The following is a 27132-nucleotide window of genomic DNA, read 5'->3' as shown; positions in this document are numbered from 1 at the left end:
AGTTTCGTCAGTTAAAAAATACTGAAATATACTGAAGATGGTGATAATAATAATATTAATAGTATTACTGGACTATTATCAATCTGAAACCGGCAATGTTTTCTATCAGGCCTAATCATTCAACATAGGTAGCCTAGCCCTATCTTAATTTAATTCTTTATTTCATCTTTTGATTTCTGTATTTTATGAAGCATTGATTCCTTTCAAGAAAATTTGTTCCTGATATTAATCACATTTTAGCAACTCCCTAGGTAGGAATTGGCCTTTTGTGGAAAGAACCAACTTGGTAGTTTGCAGTGTGCACTCCTTTCGAATGGCCCTCTTCAGCCGTCTCCATCCCACAATGCACCCCGACCGGCAGCCTTTGAAAACGTAGCGCGGCTGATTCAAGATGGCGGAGATGGAACAGCTGCTGGACGAAAGTGAGTAACCAGCTAACGACGATACACTGGTGGATATTTTGTAGACGTACTATGTTTCAGCTTTAGACGACCGTGTACCAGCGTAATGGCCACTTGACAAGACGCTGTGTGCTTATTTACTCAACGTTACACAGTTTACAACCACTTAACGTTATTGTTGCAAAAATTGCTTTTCAGCTTAGGACCAGCTGCTGACTTTCGTCTACCAGTTGTTCTCACTTGCTCTGTTTTGACTTTTGCTTTTTGGTTAGTCAGCTAAATATTCGGATTTGTTTTATCCCGGTTTTGGCTTCTCGTGAACTATTTTAAGACCTATGTCAGTTGGCTTGTCTGTCTGTTAATTCGACTATTTAATTTTAGCTACTGTGGCTAGCTGATGAGGGTCCTAGCTAAGATAGTTGGCTTGCTACTGGATACCTTCGTAGCTAGAGCTAGCTCCAAACTAGCCAACTAGCCTTTACCTGTATCTGACTGGCTGTCATTTCATAAATACTGCGTCTGGAGGCCTTGGTTAATGTTGTCGATTAATGATGGCTAGATTTCAAAGAAGCAGCTAGAGACATTGACATAGACTCCGACCCCCTGCGCTGCAGTTCGTATTGGCCGTAAATTATTATGTCGACACCAATTTCATAACAAATTAGGCCTTTTTCGTCTGAACATTTGTCACTAGCTAGGTGATGTTAGCTTGCTAATGTTAATCATTTAAACACAATTTATCTAAGAGGGTTTGCTTTAAATACAGTAAGTTAAAGGACACACTTGACATTCCATTTAACAGTTTACCTTTCTCCCGTCAGGTTCGTCAGCAAAAGCTCTTGTCAGTCTGAAAGGTAATGCCACCCACGGTGCAGCAACTGATGAGGCTAATAAACATTTCAATTTCCCACAAGAATTTGTATTAACCATAAAACAAATAATTTTAATGAGCCATAAAGCAATATTGGTCCTAACTCTATAATTGTTCGAAATCTTTCATCCATTCTTTTTGTGCACTATGTTTCTATCATCATGAAGTATTTGTTTCAAACCTTGATTTTCAGAAGGAAGTTTATCAAACACTTGGAGTGAGAAACATGGCTCATCCAGATCTCCAAAGGGAAGAGCAGATTTTTCACCTGTGGAGAATGTAAGCCTGACCACTTTTCTGTAATTCTTATTGCGCCTTAGTCTTAGTAGTTAGTCTTATGGAGTAGCCTAATGATGCAGTAGTAATCTCAGCTTGGAGGCCATTTAGCCTTTGTCTTTCTGATATTAATTGCAGACCAGGGGCTCAAAGAGGAGCCGTGTTTTGTCTGAGGAGGATGAAGGGCCAGTCACCTCCAGATCGCCTAGGAGGAGTCATAGAGTGACAACTATGCCACAGGTTAGTCTATGTATTTATCTACACCAGTGAACATGATGTTATCGATTGTAATCATAAATGGACAACTTATTGCTAGAGACCTAGAAAAGATTGGGCTCTGCAAAAACAAAATTTATCCAGAATTTTGTTTCACCTTTGCTTTGTTTCATGTTATTGTATAGAATTGGGAATATAGTAAAGAAAGTCATTATGTTTGTGACATTTTTATTTATCTGCACAGATTGTGTTTATTTATAATAATGTATTGCTGTTTAGATAAATATCTCTAAATTACTAAAATGCCTCAACTAAGCCCTCCTAAGTCTGCAACTGTCCTCATGGGTTTATGGTCCCTGGAGATTAAGTTACATGACAAGTTATAGCAACATCATCACTCTCTACTTTTACCATCCTCCCTCCAGAAATTTGCTGATTTTGCAGTCCCAGACAAAAAGGCATCTCAGAAGATTGGACTGAGATTAAGGAATTTATTGAAATTGCCTAAAGCACACAAGTGGTGCATATATGAATGGTTTTATTCAAACATTGATGGGTATGTTACCCTGCACTTTTTTGTTAATAGCTCTCTGCTATTTATGACATTTCTCTATGAACCACACACTGCCACTTAACTGCTTTTCCTACATTGTCTAGACCTTTATTTGAAGGAGACAATGACTTCTGCCTCTGCCTGAAAGAGTCATTCCCAGGGCTGAAAACAAGGAAGTTGACAAGAGTTGAATGGGCAACAATCAGAAGATTGATGGGAAAACCTAGAAGGTGATGCAGCATATGTAACTCTGGTGTCTCTTGAGGTTTCAAATCAGCAGTGCATCACTGTATACTTCTAGTTTTATGCATTAACAATTATGTAAATAAGGATTTTTGAATAATAACTTCAAAAAAGTACAGTGCAATCTCTGGTGTTTGTATCATTTTGACTTGTTGGTGCAGCCACAGCTTAATCCTGTTTGCTTCACCAGGCAACTGTTGGCCTCAGTCAGTGTTCATTGCACTGTTCATTGTAAATGTCATTTTTGATTGCAGTAGATTGACTGTGAACTGTGACTGTGTTGGGCAGGTGTTCATCTGGATTCTTTGCGGAGGAGCGGTCAGCCCTGGAGCAGAAGAGGCAGAAGATTCGACTTCTGCAGCAGCGCAAGCTCGCAGACTTGGCACAATGCAAAGACTTGCCCGAGGAGATCCCCTTGCCCTTGGTCATAGGAACCAAAGTCACAGGTATGAATTAGTGGAAAGGTCTAGGTGGCAGGGGTTTACGTTGAGCATTTTTTAGCAAGCATTGGTGTTTTGTTTGGGTGGGTGGAGGACTAGAACTAATTCCAGCAGATGGCAGTGTTTATGTGTTTAGATATTTAAGGTCATCATCACTGCATGAGGACAATACAGATCCTGGCAGTTAGACACTTACAATTATTTTGTCCCAAATAGTATAAAATGTGTCCTACAGTTGATCACTGGGCCATGCTCAGGCTTACGCGTAAATAGCAGGAAGGCATGTCCAACTCTGTGAGTCATGTATTCTAGAGACCAAAAAGTTCCCTTTGTCATAGTTTTTAGTGCTAGTTAGCAGAAATGACCAGCTAGCCTCGGTGATGAGTGTTGTATATCCTCCTAGACAATGTCGTTTCTTACCACACTTTTTGTGAAAATGTGGGAAACTTAAACACCCATCCTTTCTCCAGCTCGCCTGAGAGGTGTTCACGACGGCCTCTTCACGGGCCAAATCGACGCTGTGGACACTGGTGCAGCCACATACAGGGTCACGTTTGACAGAAAGGGTCTAGGGACACACACAGTTCCGGATTATGAAGTCCTTGTAAGTCTGTCGACCACTTGCTCGTACGTGACGTGATTTGCAGGCCTAGTGTCATTTTCATCATAGCTTGTTTGCATACTGTGTTGTAATATTATTTTAGATGAGAGAATTGAACTGTAACTGTTTAGGTCTAATCAGAAAACAACTGAGGTTATTCAGGTTTCAGCTTCAAACACAGCCGTGGGGCAGCCGTGACCTACTGGTTAGCGCTTCGGACTTGTAACCGGAGGGTTGCCAGTTCGAACCCCGACCAGTAGGCACGGCTGAAGTGCCCTTGAGCAAGGCACCTAACCCCTCACTGCTCCCCGAGCGCCGCTGTTGTAGCAGGCAGCTCACTGCGCCGGGATTAGTGTGTGCTTCACCTCACTGTGTGCTCACTGTGTGCTGAGTGTGTTTCACTAATTCACGGATTGGGATAAATGCAGAGACCAAATTTCCCTCACGGGATCAAAAGAGTATATATACTTATACAATCAATAGTAACATGCTGCACAGTGACACTGCACTGTTTGTACTTTTCTTTTTAGATATCTGAACCATATTGTGCATGACTAGGCTTCCTAGGCCTATTTCTCCGTAGGCTACAGTAGGACATTTAATAAGTTGCTATCTGAAACCTTTTGTCTTGGTGTATACTATACTATATACTGTTATCCTCTGCTTCCAGAGCCATGATCCAGGTGAAACCATGCCACTTTCAGCCTTTGCTCAGAAGCAGCGTCCAGCCCGCCTCCACACCTTCCTGACGCCCACTCGAGAACCGTACCCCTCATCAGCCCCATCTGCACTAATGGTATCAGCCTTTCACGCCCAATAGAGGTTACACTAGACTTGTGTGTTAGGGTAACACATATGCTCAAATGTATATTCAAAAACAAATCTACATCTGTAAAAATGTCTTAAGTTAAATGCAGTGCTTCATCATGGTGCAGCTGTGTTGGTTTGTTTGTCACCAGGATGCAGAGCTAAAGTTCAGTAGGGTTACTGATAATACCCTTCTTTTTGCCCTTCTTCTACAAATGCTCATGCTTTTTTTCTGCTGTTTGTTTATCTGCAGGATAATGATCCTTTGCTCGGTCAGTCTCCATGGAAGAGTACCCTGACCACATCAGAGGGAGATACACTTGGCGGCTTTCCAGTCAATTTTCTTGTACAAGTTGTGAGTCATCTCCAAAGATTACGTATTTCTAATTAATTAGGCCCTGATTTTGATTGTATTAAATTTTGTGCTGATTAATAATCAATTAACTTATAAACTTTGTTATTTCAGACACGGTTATCAAAGATCCTCATGGTTAAGAAGGAGCATATAAAACAGTTAAAAGAGATGAATGCAGAAGCTGAAAAACTGGTATGTGTGTGTTCTGAGAAGTAGATGTATTTGTGTATTGTATCTTTCTCAGTGTGTTGAGAAATGTTAACGCCATGATCTGTTTCTACAGAAATCATATGCAATGCCAATAGAATACGAGTTTCAAAGGAGATATGCTACCATTGTGTTGGACCTTGAGCAGCTTAACAAAGACCTCAATAAAGTGCTGCATGAAGTTCAGCAGTATTGCTATAAGGTGATGAGCCATCCTTTCAGACATATACACACAATGTAGGCTATGGATCATTTACCATTGGAAGCCTGTCCTCAAATGCCACTTTATTAACCTGCCTGACTAGTTTTCATGTCAGACATGGTGTACTGTGTAACTGAACTTTAGTTAGTTAGGTTAGTAATATGAAGATCATGACATTTAGATTGAGATTGTGTCTTTAGATCTTCATTTACTGGAGGAGACCTTTTTTACACCTTGTCAGGGATTTTGGACATTTGGGAGATGAACCTTTCAATTGTCTTAATTTAATTTTAGGAACTTCATATGACTCTTTGAATAGGCTTAAAAGGAAAATTGAACACGAGGAACACAACTGTAAGACAAAATAACTCAATGGAAGAATTTGTATTTCTCGATTTTCAATGATGTTTAGCACTTTAGCCGTACTAGTGCATCTTTAACTGACAAATGGGGTCATGTTCCTGCTGTCATAACAACACTACATTGCAATACCAATGGTGTTCTAGGCACACATTGGCAATGCCCGAGATGTCACACTCCAAACTAGAAGTTATTGTATGACTTTAAAGCCGTTACGTTGAGGTCAAAGAACTATTGCATTGCGTTAATCTCGGTAAGCTCCCCCACAGCTGGCTCCAGAGCAGGGCCTTCAGCCCGCGGAGGAGGCCATTGACGTGCGGCGGCGCTGTGAGGAAGAGGCTCAAAAGATGGTCAGGCAGGCCAACGCCCTCCCCAACGGTCAGCACTGCGTCCACAGCCCACGACTCACCCAACTCATCTCCAACCTCACCACACTGCTGCTGCAGATCAAGGCAAGGAGGCAGCACAGTATCCACGTCACAGAGAGCATTTGGAGATTGGGGATTAATGACATGAATGGGATTGTTTATTAATTGAATTTTAATTCATGCTTCAAATCTCCTTGTGGGATTAATAGATTTTGGATATTTAGTTAAGTTGTGTGTGTGTGTGTGTGTGTGTGTGTGTGTGTGTGTTAAGGTGTGTGGTTACGTGTCGTGGATATTTGAGTTCATCAGCCAAGTGCACCCCGTAACTTTCAGTGCTGTTTTGAAACACTGTTGATCGGCTGGGCCAGAGTTTTTCTTGTTCTGAATTTCACCTCAAAAGATGGCATACTTCTGATTAATTAGACCGTTTCGAATGTTTTAAATGTGTTGAATTTTGTGCTGGTCCAAATAAACACTTTATTTCAGATATTATCAAAGATCAACTGTTCTTGAAGGTTGATTTGATTAGATGCTTTGTCATTGAATTAGTCAGCTAGATTAAATGACATTATATTATAGCATGCAATAATTCTGGTGATATTGTGTGTTCATGCGAAATGAAATAATTACTTTCCATTTTTGTTTAGTGTTTGGCTGAGGGAGGTGATTTGAATTCCTTTGGGTTTAAATCATTGACCGATTCACTCAATGATATCAAAAAGTCAATTGATACTTCTAATGCCAGGTAAGAGCTTTCACTAATTGCATTCTATTACCATGTAATTTTCACCCAAACTTTTCATCCAGCTAACAGTAAAGTGATCATTCTTATTTTGCAATCTGGGTTTCTTGTAACTTCCCGTTTGTCTGACGATATAAAGTTAGCCAGTTAGCAACCTAATGATGCTACCATTGAATATAGCTTCCAGAGAAATGTGTCTTCAACATTGGGCAATCGAGGGTAAATTAAGTTGTTAGCATACACTGGGCAGTTAAGTAAACACAATTCCTTCAAATGACTGTGTTCAGAAACAAGCAGAACTCCACATGAATGTAAAACGAATGTATAAAGTCTAACTGTAGGCTAGTTCGCCCATTGACTTCCATTGTGTTATGTGTTATTATATTCCAAGGTTAGCATTCCCCCTCGTGGGGGGCGGCAACCTTTCCGAACGTCTTAACCGACTGTATGTATAGGCTACTATTATTATGCATGTTTGAAGTCTGACTGAATAAAATGAGTGCTGTAATTATTTACACGCTTTTAGCCTACAATCTCCCCAGATACTATTAAGTAAAGATACACACATCCCAAAACATTTTCATTGTTACGGGCTATCATAATTTCTGTGTCATTCTAGTGTCTTTCTGAGTGCGTGCGTAGCCTACGTGTGTGTAACTGCCTGTATGCGCACAGAAATGTGATAGGTTTGCTTGTTGTACTGCGTCAAGATTGACAACAATTTCAAACAATCATGACTGACTTAAGATCTCAAAAAGTTGAGTGTGTTCTGAGGCCGACCACTCGTTGATTTGTTGTGGATAACTTATTTTATTTTTTCTCCTCTCCGCGTCGACGACAATCGAATAGCGCAATGTAAAAGGCAGATGGCTTCTTTGCTACTGATGCATGTTGCAGAGAAACGCTCAAATGCATGTCAATCGAAAGCGGAGGAGCAGGTGGACACCCAGCCCTCCACACACACACACACACACACACACAACAGCCCTCCCTGCATGAAACGTCCCTCTTCATTCTGCTAACATTTACAGTAGCTATTCTGACCTCTTCCTCAATTTGTCCCTGCTGGGTAACGTCTCTCCTCCATAACGTCTTTCTCCACCTCCTCCGAATCCACCTGTACTTCTCCGTTTCACTACACTGCACATCAAACATAATGTCTGTCTATCTCCTCCGAATCCACCTGTACTTCGCCTTCCTCTGTGTTACTACAATGCACATCAAAGCTGTGTTCCACTCCTTTAGCCTGTGCACTCGATGTCGACGGCCCTGCACCCGCTGTAACAGTCGACCTTGGGGTGAACATTTCTGTGATTTTGACACATTTTGCTGCGTCCACTTGTAGTCTTTTTAGCCTTTTGTCTCGCAGCTTCTGTGCGCCCCCCTTGCGCTTTTGTGGTTTATTAGGCCTACTATCCATTTTCACAATTTCATACGGAAACTCACTTCTCTCCGCGGTCAGACAGCTCAAATGGCAAAATTTGATAACCCTGGGAGGGGAGGGGGAGGGCTGAGAGATGTCATTGGAGTAGCCCGATGTCCGTCAAGAACGTCATTAACCAATGGGCCACGTTTCGTGTCTCAAATAGGCTACCGTCGCGGTGGATATTTGTTTAATTATTATTAAATAATAACAGCCCCGGCCCAAAAATGTGCGTCGGTATGCCCGATGGCCAGTCCATGCCTGGTTGAACAGCTTGCCCTAGGGTTGTGCATTTAGCTTAATCTTTTTTATTATTATTTCAGTTATGGTCTTTGCTTTCATTGATTTATAAAAAAAAAAAATATGGATGGATGGTGCTACAACCCATATTGCAGTGGTGTGTTGGACATCCACGGTTAAAACAAAAAAATATATATATAAATGCAGAGTGACAATGTGGGTAATCATGTTTTCAATATTGACCAACATAATCATGATTATGATTTTTGCCATGATCAAGCAGCCCTACCTTCCCTGCCTCAGTTTGTGACTGCATGCTTTTCTCCACTGCACAGCTGCTTCCAGAACAACGTGGAGATTCATGTGTCCCACATCCAGAGCGGCCTGAGTCAGCTGGGGAACCTCCACGCCTTCACCACCAACAACACCCACAGCGCTTAATTCCTCCAGCATTTAGTACATATCTAAAGATCACTCTGTACATATCCTCTGACATAATCTTAATATACCTCGGACAGCAAGAAGTGCAATGTCAAAACCTCCAGAGAACATTACTCTTGAAAGGCCAGAGTTGGAATGAGTGGAGTTTTATGCAAGAGATTTGTGAGATGGGTAACATTTTTGCATAGTGCACACACATAATCAGGGTTCACCTCCTAAACACATATGCACGCACACGCACACGCACGCACACACTAGATTGCAAAGAAATGGACTGTTTCACCCTCTTCTCATACATCACTCGCTGTTCCCAGGACCAGCCCTGTTTCCATGCTGAGCTTTTCACATTGATCTGTTTTGATTGCTTCCCTTGAATGGAAGTAGAAACATTTTGATTGTCCATAGCTGCACTTCTGGCCTTCAACTCCCTTTTAAGGGTCTGTTTCACTTTGAACCTCATTCTCACTTGTATTTTTTAGCACATTTATGAAAGTTATTTGTTTCTTCTTCTACAGCTGCAAACTGTAATTGGGTCTGCTAATTTGTATCAGTAGATGACGTGGGGCTCTGAATTGACATTGCACAGTAATAGACTTGTTACACAAAATCTCTGCATACAAGGATGTAGAGAGCAGTGGTTTGTGTTTTGCTGAAGGGTTTTTGATGCTTTTTTTTTTTTTTTTTAAAAATTGCATGGGATGTTTGTTTAAAAAGCAAAATGTCATGGCATTGCTATTCATCTTTTCAATTTTAATTTCTGTACATTTGTAGGCGAACACTCAAAATGAGTGATTTCACAGAAATGCATACCTGAAAAAAAATCTACAGCCTTATACTTTAACAATATTCTGTGCTATTTTTGTACTCCTGGTAGTGTGCTTATAAGTTCGAATAAGTATTTATAATCTCTGGAGTTCTGAGATGCCTGTAATGTTATGTGTAAATACTTCTAAATGATTTTTATCACAAGTCTTTGTACAGTTATTACCATAATTCTGGAAATGTATGTTAAAAGTAGATACTTTCCTCCAGTAGTTATTTTGCTTAAATTGCAATGATCTCCCAACATAAGATCTTATTTATAAGTATATTTTATTGCATTTATGGTGCGTCAATCTCTTAAACCAAAATGGTGCACATTTTCCCTATGCAAAACTGCCTTCGAAAATCTTGTTTCCCTTGATGTGTGAAATTAAAATGATTTCTCCCACTTTCATTGGTCTCCATGAACAAGCCAGGCCAACCTTTGTTCTCTTAGTTATTATCATCAAGGTTTCCTAGGCTCATTCAACTTCATGCAGTGCTGCGCAGATCTGGCTGTAGGAATACGTGAAGCATACTGGATTTTTGCGTAACGCATCACGTTCAGCCAGATCTGCGCAGCGCCTGATGTGATAAACTTGTGCTGGCGCGGTCACTACGTTAAGTCAAGTGTCTTTAGTTACACCTGTTACCCTACTGGCCAGGTGCATACCTAGCTTAAGTCAACCGTATATACCGCCTTGTGAATGACACTTGTTATTACTATAGCCTTATCCTTGCTATTAGAACAGTGCTTTTCGTTGAAGCTAATGTGTTGACTTTTACGCACAAGGTTCTGTCATTAAACGTGTACGCGTAAAGAGTCGACAAATAAGAGCATTTCCGGGAGTGAGTACGGAAGGCAGTAGGCTACGTGGCCACCTTGTTTGACAGTTCGAAGTGGAGCTATGACTATGGAAGTGCCTAAAACAGAGGCTGACAGCGGTAGCCCCACTGCTCATCAGAATGGTTCTGACAACCCACAGACGACCTCGGAATTCGGTGCCCAGGTGGAACTTTCAGAGACTGATTTGCGCCCCGACGAAAATGTGGCACATTGGTATATAGACAACAACTGGGGTCTCTCGCTGGAGGAATTGTTTGATATGTCACTGATCTTTCTGAAAGGTAATAACCATGTATCATACACAGATTCATTTAGGCTATTGACAATATAGGCCTATAATAGCCAACAATGGATGAATGACTTAGCCAGTTGTCTCAGACGGCTGGAAATGTTTGTAAGTCTATACTTCTATCCCAACAGACATTTTGCTTCAACTTAAGTTGTGATTAGTGTTTGTGTAGGCTACAAACCTAAGACACATGTCTTATTCTGCACATAATTTTGTTTTGACAATCAGTATTCTCAGGTAACAAATTGTGTTCAACACATTCATTACCTTATCTGAGTTTCAGTCAGTGTTTCACCAAATATGTCAACTCACCAGCATCATGTTCTCCAAGGTGATTCTAGTTGCTGACAGTACTTGTTTAACATTTAAAGAGAAAGATGGCAAAGCTTTCCAACCAACCTATGAGGAAAAACTGAAGCTGGTTGCCCTGCATAAACAGGCATGTCAAGGGCCATATGACCCTGATGCCTGTCCAGAAGTAGGTTTCTTCGATGTCTTAGGAAATGACAGAAGGTATGTCAACAGAAATGTACCAGTGTGAAGATATACAAGTGCAAATCTGGTCTTAAAATCACATGTTTATGTAGCTTAATACAAATACTTAATACAAATGTTCAATAATACAATACTATTTTCAACTATTTTATACACACATTTTCACAGTGATTAGGCCACATCTAAAAGCCAGGTTGCTTGTAATTCATCCCATTTTTCATATAATGTGCAATTTGATTCACTTCTGTTCATTGGTCTGACAGGAAAGTATGGGCAAGCCTTGGCAAAATGACAAAAGAAGATGCCATGGCAGAATTCATTAAGCTGCTGAACACCTGTTGTCCTTTATTCTCTCCTTATGTTACATCTCATAAGATAGAAAAAGAAGAACAGGAGAGAAAAAGGTAAGCCTCAGCTTCATTTCCAATCTTTTGCAGAGCCACAATTTTTTATTTTGGTTCCCACACATCTTAGTACTAATCTGGAACTGACTCTGTTTCAAGCGATCCCAGGCAGTCTCTCTATGGCCCAAATCAGTTTGTTTCTCCACATCTTGTTAGTGTGAAGACAGTAGGTCATGGAAACAGAAGGCAGCAGTCTCAGTCCAGGTGTAATGCATCTGGTTTTTCCCGTTTGGACTTAAATGCAAGTCTTAAAGAGTCATTAGGGAGTTGGATGAGAGGGCAGCAGATAACCCATTGATTTTTATTTGCCTTGATCACTTGGACTGCCCCAACTGGACCTGGTTTAAAGCTGAAGTGTGGTTATAATTAATGCTAAGCTCTTCCCTAATCTATTGTTCACAATCAGACAAACCATTGTATAGGATATGTTAGCATTACCTTTTGACCTTTCAAAAACCTCTTCCAAAGGCTAAGTGTAATGTCTTCTCTTTGCTGACTGCAGAAAGGAGGAGGAAGAGCGACTCAGGTTGGAGAGAGAGGAGATGGAGCAACGACGACAGGAAGAGGAACAGTGTCGCAGAGAGCAGCAGGAACAACAGCAGCGTGAGGAGGAGAAGAGGAGACGAGAGGAAGAGGAGCGACTACGGATGGAAGAGCAGAAGTAAGTGGGCTTGCTCAAGCTAAAAGTCCTGCCATCTAATATAACATTAGGTGGCAGCAAGGCATCAAGGCATGTCCAAATCAAATGTTTGTGTAAAATTCTGCCTTGTAAGATACCTTGATTTTGCTGAATTTTGAAGGCAGTGTACATAATGTGTACATGATGCCTTCAAGGGAAAATTCTTCAGAATGTCTCTGCTTCAACACTCACTAATTAAAGTCAGCTGTCCTGTGTCCTGCTGTGTCCTGGCAACGGCGTTCTGTGTTGCTATCTTGCTAGGCCATCCAAAACAAAGTTCATAGCTGGCACATTAATTATTCCCCTTATTCAGGCAGTGGCCATTGTGAACCAAAATGAGGCTACAGGTACACAAACCATAGGAGGTGGCAAAAATGCATTAATTATATAGTCAGTGTACCCTGTAGTGTACAATGGCCGCCGCCTGAATAAGGCGAATGACAAGTGACTCGTTAGACAGTTGAAAGCAGCAAGGCAGTTGGCAGCTGCCTTCCATTTTGGACAAACCCTACAGTATGTCTGCTCTCTGGGTATTACAGTTGAAGTCATTGAGAGCTTAGTAAATTTACCTTCGGGCCAAGTTTTTGACCACAAACCTCAAACATATTGCTGCTGTCACATTTCTACAACAAAAACACTCACACTCAGTATTTAATTTACCCCCAGTTCCATGATACTGTATAAACAATGTGTGAAAATCATTAGAGTAAAATTAATCTTAAAAGCATTATCGGTGATTGTATATGATCATGGGTGGGTACCTTGCCATGACAGACAACAGATCATGGCAGCCCTGAATGCCCAGACATCAGTCCAGTTCCAGCAGTACGCTGCCCAGCAGTGCCCAGATGACCCAGAGCAGCAGCAATTCCTCATCCAACAGCTGCAAGAGCAACACTACCAGCAATACATACAGCAGGCATGGCAACTATCCCAGCAACAGGTACAGTGATTCAAATTACTCAACAGCTGAACAAGAAGAATTGCTTAACTGTGGTTTGGAATGTATTCCAGACGCTCAAGTGGATTTAATGTCATAACTGAGTCTCTGTAGTTTGCCCCAGCTACAGTAACTAGACCTCCTGTAGAACTGAGCGTCATCGGTCTACAGCATATTAAAGACCCATGCCTTTTTATCCAGCAGACTACTTTGGAGACCCAACAGGTCGAGTCTCCAGATAACAGAGAGCAAAGTGAGGCCTGTGCGGCTCCTCACAGTGAGAGTGTGAATGATCATCTGGACACTAGCTCCCTTTCACAAGAAGAAAGAGACACTGCTACACCACCAGGTATGTTTGATTTATGCCTATTGCCTACAATGCACTCCATTGAGAACTTTGTAATAAGAGTGATGTCTTTAATAAACCTTCAGTACATGTTTAGGAAGCAACTCTTTGATGTGCTCAACACCACAGTACAGTGATATTGACCCAGCACAAAGATACTGACCCCCCAGCACAATGATACTGACCCTTGCAGCACAATGATACTGACCCTTGCAGCACAAAGATACTGACTCCCCAGCACAATGATACTGACCCTTGCATCACAATGATACTGACCCCACAGCACAATGATACTGACCAAGTACAATGATACTGACCCCGCAGTACAATGATACTGACCCCGCAGCACAATGATACTGACCCAGTACAATGATACTGACCCCGCAGTACAATGATACTGACCCTGCAGCACAATGATACTGACCTTTGCAGTACAGTGCTGCCGACATCTGCAAAAATGCATTATATCTTATGACTGAAAGGTCATAAGGTATGTATTGATTGATACAGTTCAGATACTCTTTTCCATTTAATTTTTTAGAATCTCTTCAAAACGCTGACCTTGAGTCATTCTTTAGAGAGCTCTCAACAACATGCCTGTGCTGAACTTTTCCTTGTGTCCTTCATGTTTTAAGGGATCTCGGCCCCATCCATGTGGACAAGGCCACTTATCAAAGAGTTTAAGGAAAAGATGCACGATGATCCAGACTCTATAATCACAGTTGGTAGGGGTGAAGTGGTTACAATACGTGTTCCTACCAATGAAGATGGCAAGTATATGTTCTGGGAGTTTGCCACAGATCACTATGACATTGGTTTTGGGCTCTACTTTGAGTGGACAAATTTGGCTACTGGTTCCAGCAGTGTTAGCACCGGGATTGAACCTAGCGATGAGGACACAGGAAATGGTGAGCATGGACATCCACACATTCACTCATATGTTATGAAATCGTTGGGTATAGTATGTTTAATACAGTCATGGTAAATTACAACAATTAGAACCAGCCTACTGTGTCTCCAGTGTTTTATATAGGCACTGTGTTAGTCACAGTGTATTTACAATTTAAATGGATTTCCAGTGGGATAAGATAATAGGCAGCCTTATATGAGGCCTTGGCATTTTTCATGGAGCATACAGACGTTTTGTGACATTCAGATGTATATTACATCTTCCTCAGACTGTAGTCTTGTACACCTTTTTGAGTAAATATTTTCTTTTTTGAACTTCTGTGTGGTCCAGTTTTCACTTTAAAATTCAGTGATTTATAGTATTTGCTAGTATTTGCTAGATCAACTTTCTTCCTCTCACTATTTGTTTTTCAATTCAAAGGGGAGCCTCCAGAGACAGCAAAGGTCACTCAGACGCCTTTGACCGAGGAAGTCGTGCCCGTTTATCGGCGGGATAGCCACGAGGAAGTGTATGCTGGGAGCCACCAGTATCCAGGGCAGGGGACGTATCTGCTCAAGTTCGACAACTCCTACTCCCTCTGGAGGTCCAAGGTTGTCTACTACAGGGTCTACTACACCAGATAAGGCTGGGAGCTGACCTGTTGGAGCTCAACCATTGTTGCATTACAGCATTATTATTTTTTTAAATATTAGAAGGCATTACAAAGATCTACGTCCATGTTTTTTACAAAATATTTTAACACGGTAACCTATTTCAGCTGTATCTGGTGCTGTGGACCTCATGTTGGTGGTTAGACTTAGAGATGACAGTTACAAAGATAGACTGTGCAATAGCATGTTTAGAATAGCTTCACAGCAGTTGTTCTCGTAATTTAAAATCACCTTTCAGCACAAACCTTCACTTTTACTGCTTCTCTTTAAAACAAGAGCCATCAGCTGGACTGATATATGGGGAGCACAGTGCATGGAGTTTGTTTTCCTAAACCTACTTCCCCACTAATGATTTTCAAACATTCTACTTGTATTATAGGCATAATTATAACTTCTTTTCTTTGGACTGATTTGGCTGCTAAGAAGTAAAGAAATGAATAGCCCTGAAGTACAATATATTTTCATAAGTGTGTAGAAGAAATATTTAATGTGTAACCAATTTAGTATCCACATCAGACACATGAAAACAAAACTAATTTAAAAAACTTAAATAAAAAATGTATGAAACAATTGCAATTCAATGTCTTCACTGAGAAATGAACACCAAAGAAAATGGAACTTGTTCTTTATGCACCAATCTAATGTGGTTAAAGAGAAGGTCCCATATGGGCCCTAATTTGAATGATGGGTGAAATGCAAAGTCTTAAATCTAACCAAAGTTAATTCAGTTAATTTAACTACACACATTTAAATGGCTAAATTAACACCATGCTGAAGACCCTTAACCACAAACACTGATGAATCAGTGCATTGCTCCCACATACCATATGATAGCTGTAGCATAGTTCATACAGGAAGACTTTGCTTTTTTGCACAATAACTTAACACTCATTGATAATCCTGACATTAAAGCTGCAGTTGGCAAGTCTGACAGATTGAGGGGACTTAGCCAAAATGTTGAATATTTACAACTCTCATGCCCCTCCCCCACTACCACCGAGCATCCTCTCATCGAGTTTGTGCTCGTCAGTGCTCACCAGACTGTGATTGACAGTCAGATCTCACACAGCCCTGCTCTGATTGGACCAGAAGAACCGGGAGCTGTGGATTTTGTAAAACAAATAACAGGATCTAGGTGGAGGTAGAAGTGCGTTTTTTTTTTTCTAAAACCGGCTGATTTATGTTGTTCTGTCGGAGCATAGTGTCAGTTTCAGTGAATATGAATAAAAAATCTTGCCAACTGCAGCTTTAACCACCACCTAAAAGCTTTGGTTGCACTCCAGGGCCTACAATAGCCCTGTAGGCCCTCAGTGAGGTTAATCACTGCCCTGTGACTGGCACAAACTTCTGAAGTTTTCTTTAGGTACCTAAACTTTACAATGGCCGCTAGGTGCTTAGGTACCTAAAATCCACCAGTTTTGTCCCCTCTTTTCCACTCATAGTTTTCACAATGCTGACATCATCATAGAACTCTCGGGTCTGCCATAAAGCCTGTACATGGCTTAGCCTATACAACCCACTTATTGATCGTTTTTTAATTGTTTATACAGCACAACTGGAAAGTTTCCAGACCCTTTCAAGTTTTCCACATTTTGTTTTGCTTCAGACTCATCTTAAAATGGATTAAATTGTTTTTTTCCCTCATCAGTCTACACATAATACCCCAACACTCCACAAAAAAGCAGGTGTTTGGAGTGTTTTGTAAATGTATAAAAAATATAAAAGAACATTTCATTCACATAAGTATTTCAGACCCTTTATTATGATCAATGGTCCTTGAGATGGTTCTGCAATTTCATTGGAGTCCACCTGTGCCTGATCCACAAGCTATCAGAATCCTAAATGTCCCATGCCTATGAGCCATGAGGTTTTATTTATGCCTTGCAAGTATAGTGGTTGTGTGTGTATGTGCATATGTGTGTGTCTGTGTGTATGTATGGCTGTATATGTGTGCAGTATGGATAGTTTGGCCATGTGTGGTACTGTACAGTCTCTCCTACAACTCCCTTTATTTATTAGGTGGCGAAAAATGCATTAATGATATAAGCTGCTTTCAGACACAACCTCCACAGTATATGTGGATCTTTGTCAAAGGGAGGTCCGACCCTTCGGGTGATTCAGATATGATGCTAACCTGCGGACATTATGTGTGAACGACACTAACACACAGGAACAGAATCTCCGCATGGTTGAACAGGTTGAAGACTCATATGAACAGAATCTCCGCATGTTCTTTGCTTCGTTCAGACACGAGCTCATTTACATAATGTCCATCGGAAATACTAGGAGGGGAGTAGTGTAAGAGCCGGCTAAGTTCAGAATTCCAAATAGCCGGCCCAGCCGCTTGACATCCACAGAACATGCAGACTTACACATAGGTCTGAAAGCAGTTCTGGAAGCAGCTATAGTCAGTGTACCCCTTAGCCTCCTTTTGGTTTACACAATGGCCGCTCTGTGAATAAGGCACAAAACGTTTGTATGCACCGTGTGAATAAAGCTTGCTCCCAATGCTATCACTAGATGCTGTTTGGTTGTTTGTTATCACTCATAACTCATAAAGACACTCATTTTCATCCAAAAATAGACCCTAGGTTGTTCATAGAATTGAGTTGTCCATCAATGCAAACATTGATCAGTCAGATTAATGCTCCTACATGCCACACAATAGCTATTGTAGCAGGAGAACTTTGCTTATTGACAGACTTAGCGCTGCCATTTTAAACTAGATGTACCACAGAGTGGTACAAAATATGACCGCTGCCCAGTCCAGCACATGTTTTCCTCAAAAATAAGTCACGCTGAAAGGCATATATGATTCTAACTGTCTCACTGAATTGCATTTTGCACACTCAATTCTCACTGGTATATGCTAGACAACAAGTACCAAAACATGATTAGTTCATAGATTTCACATGTAATATACATTTTATACAACCCCACCCCCAGGGGCGGAGCTAATGGTTCACTATAAGGGGTGCGACGATCTTTAGTGGGCCCCTATACTGTCGGTGTTTATCCCAAATTCATGTTTTTATTTAGTCCACTTCATATTGTGCTTATTAGAGGTTGAGGCATGTGGTTTATGTCCTGATGACCTAGCCTACCGTTTAGTCTGTGTATCGGGGCAGCTTAGGCCTGCGACGATGCGAACTGTAGTGATCAGGCGCGCCTGCAGGTGTAGGCCTACGGCCGTACGCACTGTACGTACCATCAGGTGCATACGTGAGAGAATTTTCCCTGTGTGTGTTGTGTTCACACAAAGTTAGCCCACCATAACTTCCCAACTGCTTCACAACTGTGCAGTATCCCATTAACTGCTCGACAATAGGCTATTTACAATTTTCTTTTAAATTTGTAAACACGTTGTCAAAATCAACTTTAATGTACACACCTTTTGTTTGGGCAGGAGAGGGAATAATAGCCTAACAAACGCACGCAGCAATTACAGCCGTTGTGGGCTAGGCTACTTGTTGCTTTCTTTTACTATGGTTGCCTGTTATCAACACACAATGTTAAGCTAATTCACTAACTCAAGACTTCAAGGCTATCATGGATATAAAACGTTTTTTGGAAACAATGAAAGGGTGGAGGTAGCAAAGGATGGAGGCAGCAAAACTAGAGGAGTTATTTCAGATGAAAAAGGTAGGCAAAATGCTTGTCAAAACGTTAGCATTACATCTGGATTATACTGAATAATGTTTACTGATGTTAAAGCACGAACGCTGTTTAAAGCCATACACAACGGTAAACTAGAACAAAACTAGGTAACTTTACGCTTTATAGGGCCGTATAAAGTTGTCCAAATTAATAGGTCGTTATTAGGCGTTGTTGTTGTATATTGCATATGGATTTTGTACTACAGTAGGCTACTTTTTAGGTGACCAATGCACGAACGAAACCGGGAAACGGACAAATATTATTAAGCCTTTCAATGTTTTGTTGCGCGGAGGGGTAGATGGTGCGCTTAGCATTCATTCCTGCTGGCGCGCCTGATAGTGACTGCTGTTGTCGCGGCAAGTGCACAGTGTAGGCACAGACCTACATGCTATGTCGCTGATTTTCTGTAGGCTAATAAATGCAGCCTAGTAGCATAGGCTACTTCGGCAAACCCAGACCGGTTTGCGGTCGTGGGCCCGGAGCGACCGCCCCCCCCTGCCCCCCCGCTTATGCCCACCCCCATCTTGCCTGTTCATAATTCTGAGAAATTCTTGAATTGTGTGCATGTGTGCGTGTACATGTTTATGTTTATGTGTGTGGGTGGGTGTGTGTGCGTGCATGTGTGTGTTTGCCTGTTTATGTGCCTGTGTGTGTGTGTGCATGTGCATGCATGCGTATATATGTCTACTGTGTGAGTATGTGTCATACGTACTGTAGGATTACTGTGAATGTATGTGTGTGCGTGTGTATCTGTTTATGCACATGTGTGCATATGGAATGGGTTTACATGACCCCTGGAGGCAAACATACGCAAAAAATTGGTCATCCTAGGCCCTACGGTTCTTAAGATATTCACAGAAAACTGTGTCTGCCCTACCCTCCTTTCGGGGGGTCCAGTCCAGCGGGGGGGGGGCTACAGATCAAAACGAAAAGCGATGGTTCCATGCTATCCATGTGGGGTTACATGCCCACCAAGTTTCATGTACCCCGGTCTTTCAGTGTCCCGGAAATCCTTGTTGGTGTACCGTCACTAAATGTACACATACATTATTTTATTGTAAGGCCCCCCATGAACGAAAGTCCACGAAACTTGGCATGCATTCGGAGGGTGTCATAATGATCCTACACTTTCAATTTCGTGCAGTTTTGACCATGTCAGCCAGAGATATTGTGAGGAAAACACCTAATGTTTTGCTTTTTAATTTTTAACTAGGTGGCGCTATACATGAAATAAGTGGTAATGGGATAGGTTGACATGCCCCCTTAAGACCAACATACAAAAAAAAGGTGGACCTCCTAGGCCCTACGGTTCTCGAGATATTTACAGAAAACTGTCTCCGGCCACCTACAGGCCAGTTGGTGTATAGTAACATAAATTAATTTATTGTGTGGCCCCCCATGAACGGAATTCCACGAAACTTGGTGTGCATTCAGAGGGTGTCATAATGATCCTACACTTCCAATTTCGTGCAGTTTTGACTAGGTTAGGTCACAGATACCTGCGATTACAACACCTCATTTTTACTTTTTTGTGTTTAACTAGGTGGCGCTATACATGAAATGAGTAGTTATGGAATGGGTTGGGAGATGGCCCTTTGAGATCAACATACAAAAAAAATGGTCCTCCTAAACCCTACGGTTCTCGAGATATTCACAGAAAACTGTGTCTGCCCTACCCTCTTTTCGGGGTAAAAGTCCAGCGGGGGGGCTACAGATCAAAACGAAAACAGGAGGTTCCATGCTATCCATGTGGGGTTACATGCCCACCAAGTTTCGTGTAGCCCGGTCTTACAGTGTCCCGGGAATCCTTGACGGAAATTTGGACATGCGAAAAAGAAAAAAAAAAACCTTTGCTGCGCGGCGGTCATAATAAGGTGGACCATGAAGATTTACTTTCCCTCCCTCAACATCTAAAAGCAAAGGAGACAAATAAGGGGAGTTGGGAGAATGCCAGTGACTGTGATTCATGACTACAAATCAGTTTCCAAGAACATTTTGCAATTATTTCTTTATGCACTGGGCTCTTTCAGTTGAGAGTCCAGGATATACTGCTGCTTCCTCAAAGCACACTCTCACAGAGCATCATGGTGGCAGTGGCACAAACATGACAAAACAGGGTCTGTATGAAATCACATTGACTTGCTACAAGTTTATGTAGTTTATGGTTGGTTGTGGTGTTCATATTATATCATCATGAATATTCATTCATTCATTCACTCATTGATCATTATTATTGAAAACATATGTGAAAAGAAATAGCCAAAATGGGACGAAATAAAACAAACAAATATTGATGCAATTCTTGTATCAGTTAATCATTTGGATGTTCATATTTTTACAAACGTTCATTATGGCATATATTGCAAGAAGCAAAGACGTTGTGGTTGTTCTTAGACCTATATGTGGTGAGATTAACCCCTGAGATTAAGTGTAAACACACTGAACATGCAAATGATAATACAAATAATGTGCAAATGCTGTGCTTCCATAAAGCAGCTGAAATTTCCAGAACAGTCATACAGAGGGTGGTTAACTTGTGCGTCATTTGGAATATAATAGTCTAAGAGGACTTTTATATTTTGTATTTTATCTTGCCTTCCCTTTCTCTCTCTCAGACAAACACATACTCAAATTATTTATCAAAAAAGTGAAGAAAGTGCTTCATTCAGGGATCTATGATATCTGAAACTAACTGAACCAACAAAAGTAAGTTCCATCCTTTTAATTGTTCTTGAATGTCTTAATGAATTTACAAGCCTTAATACAGTTTACAGTATTTTTTAATAAAACAATAATACAATATGCCCTTAAATAGTACAGATAAACATGAACATTAATGTTCAAATAAATGCTGTTTTTATTCATTTGCGATACTAACACAAAAGATCATGCCAGTGAGAGACAGATTATGAAAGTATAGGCTACTGATACTTTTATTTCACACTTGTATGTGCCTTTAAGCCTGGAATTGCCCAAATGGAACCCGCCCACACAATTTGAGGAAATGATGGCTACACCAGACTATATGTTTTTGTCTCTGCAGTAGGACATAAAAAGCAAAAGTGACATAGGCAATGGGTAAGTCTGCAACATGATATTCCACAAAAGTTCCCACTTCCTCCAGTGGAATGTTTTGCATATCAATGGCTATAAATGCCAAACAAAGTCTAAAGGTGGAACTGAGCCAAATATATTCTGTTGAAAATAGTTGTAGAAGAGTTATAATTAAAGGACAATTTTAGCTTTTTCACATAGCCTAGATCTCTGTTTCTTGAGGTCACCGAGTACTGTCGGTACAAAAAAACCCGGTTTTACCCCTAGCTCCAGTTGCTGCAGCCAGCAGCTAGAACTACCAGGAAGCGACGGTGCTGTACTGGGGTTATGTTCATGAGCCCCTATCTTCATGTGACCTTGAGAAACAAAAATTTAAACATGTCCTTTATTTATTTTTCTAGAAAATTCGTCAAGATATGAGATTTCATCAAGTTGTCCACTATGCAAATCATCTCTCTAGTAATTTACTGCGTCATTTTTGTGCTGGGTGTTATTGGCAATGGCCTTGTCATCTATGTGACAGGCTTCAAGATGAAGACCACAGTTAACTCTGTCTGGCTCCTGAATCTGGCGTTGGCTGATTTCTTTTTCACGCTGTTCCTCATTTTTAACATTGTCAGTCTTTCCCTCAATTATAGATGGCCCTTTGGAGCTCTCATGTGTAAGCTAAACACTCTAGTCCAAATAATCACTATGTTTACAAGCATTTTTCTACTCACAGCCATGAGTTTGGAGCGTTGCTTGGCAACATGGGTTGTACACTGGACTCGAAAACAACTCTACACCAAAGTGGGCCAGGATCCTTTGCTTGTCCACATGGGTAGTTTCACTGATGTGCAGCATTCCGTTTGTGGAGCCACGCACAGTTGTGAAAAACCAATGTGTACGAAATAAAGATCCACTGTCCATGAAGCACCTTGCCATGTTCCGATTTGTGATTGGCTTTCTGATCCCATTCCTTGTGATCACATGTTGCTATGTCGCCATTGCTGTGCGTGTCAGCAGGCTGAAGAGCACGAAGGTAAAGCCATTTAGTCTCATCCTGACAATCATCTTAGCATTCTTCATCTGCTGGCTACCTCTTCACATCAACGACTTGATCATGATTGAGCAAGAGTATGCCTTTCGTTATAATCATGAGCACTATAACCAATCTCTGCACCAGAGGGCCAGAATGATATCTCCAGTTGTGGTCAGCTTGGCCTTCTTCAACAGCTGTGTGAACCCCTTTCTGTACACATGCATGTGTGAGGACTTTCGGCACAAACTCAGGCTGAGGAACAACAATGTTAAATTCTCGGCCCCAGCCGTGGCGCAACTGGCTGGGGCACCTGCACGTACGCCGGCGACCTGGGTTCGATTTCCGCCCCGTGGTCCTTTCCAGATCCCACCCCGACTCTCTCTCCCACTCACTTCCTGTCATTCTCTACTATCCTGTCAATAGAAGGCCAAAAAAACATTGTTAAATTCTCTGAAGTGAGACCAAATATGGACGAGGAAGAGGAATCATTGTGATTGCAAATGAGGCTTTCACTTTGCTGGGATAAGTATGCTAAGTTTCTAAGGCCACAGATTGGAACCAATGGTGTATAGCCTTAGCATTTTGTTCTCTCAGATGTAATTTTTTTTTATTTTGCATGACATTTTGAAAATAAAGCTTGATAACAGATGCGTTTAGAACTGGTTTGGTTATTTAAAAACACAAGTTAGACTGTTCCATTGTTTTAATGCAACCACTTTGTTCTTATTTGCCATGTCTGAGTAGTGTAGTAAGAAATTTTGGCCTTAAAGGTGTTTCCATTTAAGTGCAGGCTATATTCAACCATTTGCTCTTTTGGTATGGTCTGTGTAAAGCTGAAGGGAAGAGTCGCTGCTGTAAGCAGAAAGTGAAGGAGAGATTTATGAGGTAACAACTGTGGAATTCTATGTTCAAGGTGTTTGCACAGCCATGCTGAGTGAGTGTGTAAGTGTGCAGTCCTGCTGTGTGTGTATGTGCCTTCATGCTGAGCGCGTGAGCGCAGCCTTGTTGTATGTGTGTGCGTATGCCATGCTGTCTGGATGTATGTGTGTGTGTCAATGCCGTGTAAGTGTGTAACATGGCTGAGTGTGTGTGTGTCCTCGAAGGAGGCTGGGTAGGCCTCTTCTCGACGGCTGGCGCCCTAAGACCTTATTTACTGTCTTGGGGTCAATCTTGACTGGATTCCATGGGCCTTGGTCGTTATGGGATACAGCCTTATAGATATGGTTGACTCTTTGGGTAACTATGTCGTAAACAAGTTTGCGTACCATTAATGGAGATGTCATGTCTTGTCTGACCTGTCAGCGAGGTATAAAAAGGGTTTCCCTGTTTGTAACATCAGACTGCGTCTGTTAGCAACACGACGTAGGTCTCCGGATTCGTGAATAAAGCTCTCTGAGATTTTTGACTTGACTCCTGGCTGACTGAGACTTCATTTCTGAAACAATCCCTAGACAATTTAAGTTCCTACAGTAGCACACATGCAAAAAGATTATATCAGAGTGGCCTCACAAGCCTCCATTTTAATGAATTTTCATTTTGTTTAATCAATTTACATTTTGTTCTCGAAGTAATTTCTCAACAAAACAACACAACTGCATTTTCATTGATATTACCTGAAATACACAATTAAATAACATGACTTATCAATGTTTTTAAAATGGAGATATAGCATTTTGGAACCAATCTCTTCACATACTTCTAATCACCTTTGGATTTTTAAAAGGCAAAACTGCATACGTTTGATCAGAACAGGCATATTGTGTTTGCAAGGTTTTGTATTTTGGTAGTCAACTCCGCAGCTTCAGACCAGAGGTCCCTCATTTGGACCTTTTTAACAGTTTAGTTGTTCTTTGGTTCATTTGTCCATTAATTATAACAATAATGCACAGTCCCTAAACACTCCTTGAAGCCTGTGTCTCTGACTGACCCGTGTAACATACTATGCATATGTTGTTGTGGAGGGGGTGTACATGTAGGAAATATACAATGTATTAACAGTGGCTGTAATGCAACATAGAGCTGTGTATGGAGTAACTGGGTGGTATTGGGGGGCGTTCTACAGCAGCCAGATCCAGAGCCGGACAGTAACGGAGTACATTTACTTGAGTACAGTACTTGAGTACAATTTTGAGGGTTCTGTACTTTACTCGAGTATCATTTTTGGGGAATGCTCATGACTTTACTCAAGTACATTTGAGAGTCAAATATTGTACTCTTTACTCTGCTACATTTATATCTATAACCGTGAGTACCCGTTACTTCTTCTAAAAAAAAAAAGGAAAAAAGAAAAATCTCGGAAACCCTCAATTTGTTGTTTCCCTCTCAAACGTGATTGGATTGTGCAGGCACCACTGATTGCCAAATTTCTATTTTGTATTTGAAATACGTATTTTAAATACATGTATTAGAAATACTGCCCATGGTAACATGGTAAAAAGATGAAAATGACTTGATTTTACTTTCAATTCCTTTTACATTCTCCAAGGTATTAACATTAACATTTTTCATAACGTTTCTGTACATAAATGTAAGCACTGTGGCAGTAGTAATGCAATATTTAGAAAATATAGGCTACTCTTGTACTCTTGACACTCAAGTACTTCAATAAAAACAAGTACTTCAGTACTTTTACTTAAGTAGACATCTGACTGTTGTACTTTTACTTGTACTTGAGTAAAATTTAGCAAAGGGTATCTGTACTTTTACTCAAGTAATGAAGCTGTGTACTCTGTCCGCCTCTGGCCAGATCTCACAGCATCGCATGCAAGTAACCATACCTAAGCTACCTTCCGGATCTAGTATACAATATAAGTTAACCATACCTAAGCCACCTTCTAGATCTAGTATACAATATAAGTTAACCATACCTAAGCCACCTTCTAGATCTAGTATACAATATAAGTTAATCATACCTAAGCCACCTTCTAGATCTAGTATACAATATAAGTTAATCATACCTAAGCTACCTTCCCGATCTAGTATAAGTGAATCATACCTAAGCTTCTTGATCTAGTAGGCAAGGATACAAGGAAGTTTATCGTCACATGCATATAGTTACTGGAAGTAAGAAATGCAGTGAAATTATGTCTGGTGTCAGCCTATTTGTGCATTTATGGGGGGGGGGGGGGTAAAATGTGCAGTAGAAGAGGGGTTTAGTAGATTAAGTGGCAAGGGCTGCATAAGAAAGGTGGGGGAGGATTGGGATTGGGTGGGGGGCACCAACAAGGAGCACCCAAGAGCAACAGGGGCAAGGAAAAACTCCCTTACCAAGGAAGAAACCTTGGGCAGATCCACGGCTCAAGGGGCTAACCCAACTGCCAGGGGTCTTGGTGTGTGTGTTGGGGGGATGACAAGGGAGATGGGATAGTGTGCTGTGTATGTGGGGAGAGGGCAGTGTGCAATATGTGTGTTGGAGAAGCTTCCTCATGAGAATGTGCTGTGTATTGGGGGGGCTGCAAGTATGGTGAAGGGACTTACTATTGCAAGCAGATTACTGTATGTATGATGTATGTGAGTGATGACAGTGAAGATGTGTGTGTGGGTGGGAGGGGAGTGGAGCAGTGATGTGTAGTGTGTGTGTGGGTACAGTAGGTGGGGGCAGTGTGCTGTAAGTATGTAGAGGATGTGTGTTGGAGAAGATTGTGAAGACAATGTGCTGTGTATGTAGGGAGGGGGGGGGGGGGGCAGTGAGCAGCAAGTATGTAGAGGAGGCTTACTGTAGCAAGCAGTGTGCTGTATGTATGTGAGGTGATGACAGTGATGATGTAATTGTGTGTGTTTTTTGTGTGTGTGTTGGGGATGGGGGTGGGGGGGTGCAGAAATATAAGTTAATCATACCTAAGCTACCTTCTGGATCTAGTATACAATAAGTTAATCATTAGGCTACCTTCTGGATCTAGTATACCATAGGTTAATCAAACCTAGGCTACCTTCAGGATCCACAACAAAATACTGAACGATAGCCTACTTAAAGGGACACCAGGCAACATTTTCGTGTTAATTACTCATCTTTGTCAGTTGGTATATGGTTAAATGACTCATTACAGGGCGAATGAAGACTCTCTCGCCCGCCCCTACTGCCTGTAAGAAGAATATCCCGCAAGAAGTATAGCAGCCAAGTGGTGATGTGGCAGAATCACCAGTAGGGGGAGGTGTTGCTATTGTGGTGATGGTAAAATGTGACCTAAAATGTGCCCAATGAAAATGGCAGGTCAATATATTGTACCGCTGCATACTCAATACTTTATCTTCTTAAATCTCATATATTAATTTCTGATTATATCTCATATAATT

At 41.2% G+C, this 27132-nt stretch overlaps 2 protein-coding genes and 1 pseudogene across 3 annotated transcripts; all 3 read left to right on the top strand.

Moving 5' to 3' along the window:
* The first annotated feature begins 349 nt into the window (after positions 1-349).
* On the top strand, positions 350-9960 carry LOC121692921 (protein lin-9 homolog). The gene is made up of 15 exons (XM_042071967.1): positions 350-422; positions 1223-1255; positions 1466-1551; positions 1687-1788; positions 2190-2320; positions 2422-2547; positions 2849-3006; positions 3471-3604; positions 4272-4397; positions 4662-4763; positions 4875-4955; positions 5047-5172; positions 5802-5984; positions 6548-6645; positions 8641-9960. Exons 1-15 carry the CDS (start codon positions 392-394, stop codon positions 8744-8746), a joined length of 1623 nt encoding a protein of 540 aa, XP_041927901.1. The 5' UTR covers positions 350-391; the 3' UTR covers positions 8747-9960.
* Positions 9961-10162: 202 nt separating this feature from the next.
* On the top strand, positions 10163-15679 carry zgc:162964 (uncharacterized protein LOC560569 homolog). 2 transcript variants are annotated; one of them, XM_042071968.1, is made up of 8 exons: positions 10163-10675; positions 11055-11196; positions 11442-11582; positions 12085-12243; positions 13036-13204; positions 13403-13550; positions 14183-14455; positions 14878-15679. In XM_042071968.1, the coding sequence occupies exons 1-8, from the start codon at positions 10456-10458 to the stop codon at positions 15078-15080; spliced, it is 1455 nt and encodes a 484-aa protein (XP_041927902.1). In that variant the 5' UTR covers positions 10163-10455; the 3' UTR covers positions 15081-15679. The 2 variants fall into 2 exon arrangements, with proteins under 2 accessions (XP_041927902.1, XP_041927903.1); XM_042071969.1 differs by having other exon boundaries at positions 10165-10675; positions 13406-13550.
* Positions 15680-20600: 4921 nt separating this feature from the next.
* Positions 20601-23310, top strand: LOC121692924 (annotated as a pseudogene).
* The last annotated feature ends 3822 nt before the right edge of the window (positions 23311-27132 follow it).

This window comes from Alosa sapidissima, chromosome 19 (genome assembly GCF_018492685.1).
Source record: "Alosa sapidissima isolate fAloSap1 chromosome 19, fAloSap1.pri, whole genome shotgun sequence".
Lineage (NCBI taxonomy): Eukaryota > Metazoa > Chordata > Actinopteri > Clupeiformes > Clupeidae > Alosa > Alosa sapidissima.
This window is presented reverse-complemented; position numbering and strand designations above follow the sequence as displayed.

What these genes read in the sequence shown, in the direction of transcription:
- zgc:162964 (XM_042071968.1), top strand. Translation starts at nt 10,456, where the DNA reads ATGACTATGGAAGTGCCTAAAACAGAGGCTGACAGCGGTAGCCCCACT. An exon ending in GAAGAACAGGAGAGAAAAAG is followed by an intron (nt 11,583 to 12,084) that starts GTAAGCCTCAGC and finishes TGCTGACTGCAG; the next exon opens with AAAGGAGGAGGAAGAGCGAC. An exon ending in CTACGGATGGAAGAGCAGAA is followed by an intron (nt 12,244 to 13,035) that starts GTAAGTGGGCTT and finishes TTGCCATGACAG; the next exon opens with ACAACAGATCATGGCAGCCC.
- LOC121692921 (XM_042071967.1), top strand. Translation starts at nt 392, where the DNA reads ATGGCGGAGATGGAACAGCTGCTGGACGAAA. An exon ending in GGAACAGCTGCTGGACGAAA is followed by an intron (nt 423 to 1,222) that starts GTGAGTAACCAG and finishes TTCTCCCGTCAG; the next exon opens with GTTCGTCAGCAAAAGCTCTT. An exon ending in TTTTATTCAAACATTGATGG is followed by an intron (nt 2,321 to 2,421) that starts GTATGTTACCCT and finishes TACATTGTCTAG; the next exon opens with ACCTTTATTTGAAGGAGACA.